The following is a 2,440-nucleotide window of genomic DNA, read 5'->3' on the forward strand; positions in this document are numbered from 1 at the left end:
GTATGCAGGACTAGTTAAAGGCCAAAAAACGTACGGAAGAAATAGTTGAAGTTGAATAAACCTTAGAAGAACAATACTGGAAATGCTGAATCAGCATTCCCAGTATTATTACCTTCCATCAGCAGCTTCTCCAGCTTTAAAGACGATAGGGAAATCCATAGACCAGTCACTCTTCATGGACACACAGCTGGGTTCAGATCCAGATTCAGATCCAGGATCTGGTCCAGGAGAGTCTGGTTTCTGTCGCTGCATCCTGACACAAACAGAGACAGTGATGAGTAACGTTCTCCTGTTCATCAAAACTTCATCTGAAGAAAGAAACCGTCTCCTCTCAGTTGATTAGTTGACTAATCAGTTGTTGACTCTTTGTTCACTAATAAAGTTAGTAGTTAATATTATAACCATTCAGTAGTTAATATTATAACCATTCAGTAGTTAATATTATAACCATTCAGTAGTTAATATTATAACCATATAGTAGTTAATATTATAACCATTCAGTAGTTAATATTATAACCATTCAGTAGTTAATATTATAACCATTCAGTAGTTAATATTATAACCATTCAGTAGTTAGTAGTTAATATTATAACCATTCAGTAGTTAAAGGGACTATTTGTAACTTTGTACGCGCATAAATGTAGCGGGTCGTCACACATGCGCGCTCGCATATGCGCGTTCGCGTGTAGCCGCTGTACACTCCTCCTCTGCCTGCTCGCCTTCACTCAGACAGCTCAGCTCGCTCCACCTCTAGACGTGAACGCGCGCTCACTCCACACTGCAGAAGAGTTAGTTTAGCTCTGAGAATATCTAGTGAATGTACAGGGGACGTTTATGCAGAAATAACTGCTGCAGCTCCTCCAGACCAACAGAGGTTTCCCGTGTCTTGTGAAGTGACGGAGCTCTACAGAGATTTACGTTGTCTTCTCGTTACCGACCGGGTGCCGGTGTCTCCCTGCTCTCTCCGGCTGCGGGCGGAGAGAGCAGGGAGACTCGCTGCAGAGCCCCGCTGCCTCAGCCTGCACTTAGGCAGGAAAAGCCAACACTAGGATCAGATCTAAATCATGTTCATGGAGAGACCTTCGTCTGGTCAGCTAACATTACTGCCAAGCAGCTGAAATATAGAGTGATATTGTGCTTTTAGCTGACTTGTGTCGCCTCACTGTGTTGAGTGATGCTCGTTCAGGTATATTGAGAGCGAGCAAGCGCGAGCCCGATGCTGACTTTCCTTGATTTCACGGCCACAGGTGTCGCTGTTAACAAGCATTTCTGAAAGTTACAAATAGTCCCTTTAATATTATAACCATTCAGTAGTTAATATTATAACCATTCAGTAGTTAATATTATAACCATTCAGTAGTCAGTAGTTAATATTATAACCATTCAGTAGTTAATATTATAACCATATAGAGTAGTTGAGTGTGTGACAGTGAGTGTGAATAATGATGGTGGACAGTTAGAGATGGTCATCTCACCTCTGAGTTTTGCTCTGAGTGGTTTTAGAGGGGGGGACTCCCTCCTCACACTGATCCATAGCAGAGTCCACCCTGCTGGGAGAGATGCACTCTGGACATTTAGAACAGAGAAAACACCTGTCATTAATCTGAGATTAATCAGCATTCACTATTTTAATACATTGACAGCCCTAATATATATATATATATATATATATATATATATATTATTATATATATATATTATTATTATTATTATTCTATAAAACAGTTCAAAACAGTGAAATGCAGTTTACACCTGAATGCATCAGTAATAATAATGTCTTCATATCATGTATTATAGTACAACACTCTCAGTTCCTGCTGATCCGTTAAAGGTTCTGTAGATGACATTCAGAGCCACTAGATGTCGCACTAGAGCACCAGCATCTCAGACCTAATACTTGTGTACTTTTACCTGAGTGACGTTTTCAAAGCAGAGCTTTAACTCTTACTAACAAAGTACTTTTACAGTGTTGTATTTGTACTTTTACTGCAGTAAAGAAAGAACTTTAGACTGCTTTACATCCTGTCATGAGTTTGAAACATGAATAATCAGTGAGAGTCAGTCATGTTTAATGTGTCACTTATTGTCATCACACTAACGGATAACCTTCAGTCCTGTCTCTCTGCTTCTCATTTGATTACTATATATTAGAAAAAATAATATATTAGCATGGTTAGCATAGTTAGCATGGTTAGCATGTTTAGCATGGTTAGCATGATAGCATGGTTAGCATGGTTAGCATGGTTAGCATTGTTAGCATGGTTAGCATGGTTAGCAGGGTTAGCATTGTTAGCATTGTTAGCATGGTTAGCATGGTTAGCAGGGTTAGCATTGTTAGCATTGTTAGCATGGTTAGCATGGTTAGCATTGTTAGCATTGTTAGCATGGTTAGCATGGTTAGCATAGTTAGCATGATTAGCTACTGTAGTTAGTCAGCTGG

General features: G+C 39.5%; 1 protein-coding gene across 2 annotated transcripts in view; it reads right to left on the reverse strand.

The window, feature by feature from the left end:
- Window positions 1–1,632, reverse strand: part of LOC119491092 (NACHT, LRR and PYD domains-containing protein 4E-like) — a 16,972-nt gene extending 15,340 nt beyond the window's left edge. For both annotated transcript variants that reach the window (XM_037774735.1, XM_037774736.1), the window contains exons 1-2: window positions 1,476–1,632; window positions 113–253 (exon numbers count right to left, since the gene is read on the reverse strand). In XM_037774735.1, the coding sequence (XP_037630663.1) occupies window positions 113–253; window positions 1,476–1,534 (200 nt within the window). In that variant the 5' untranslated portion in view covers window positions 1,535–1,632. The remainder of the gene's footprint in view (window positions 1–112; window positions 254–1,475) is intronic.
- Between the last annotated feature and the right edge of the window lie 808 nt (window positions 1,633–2,440).

The sequence above is a fragment of the Sebastes umbrosus genome, chromosome 7 (assembly GCF_015220745.1).
Source record: "Sebastes umbrosus isolate fSebUmb1 chromosome 7, fSebUmb1.pri, whole genome shotgun sequence".
Classification (NCBI taxonomy): domain Eukaryota; kingdom Metazoa; phylum Chordata; class Actinopteri; order Perciformes; family Sebastidae; genus Sebastes; species Sebastes umbrosus.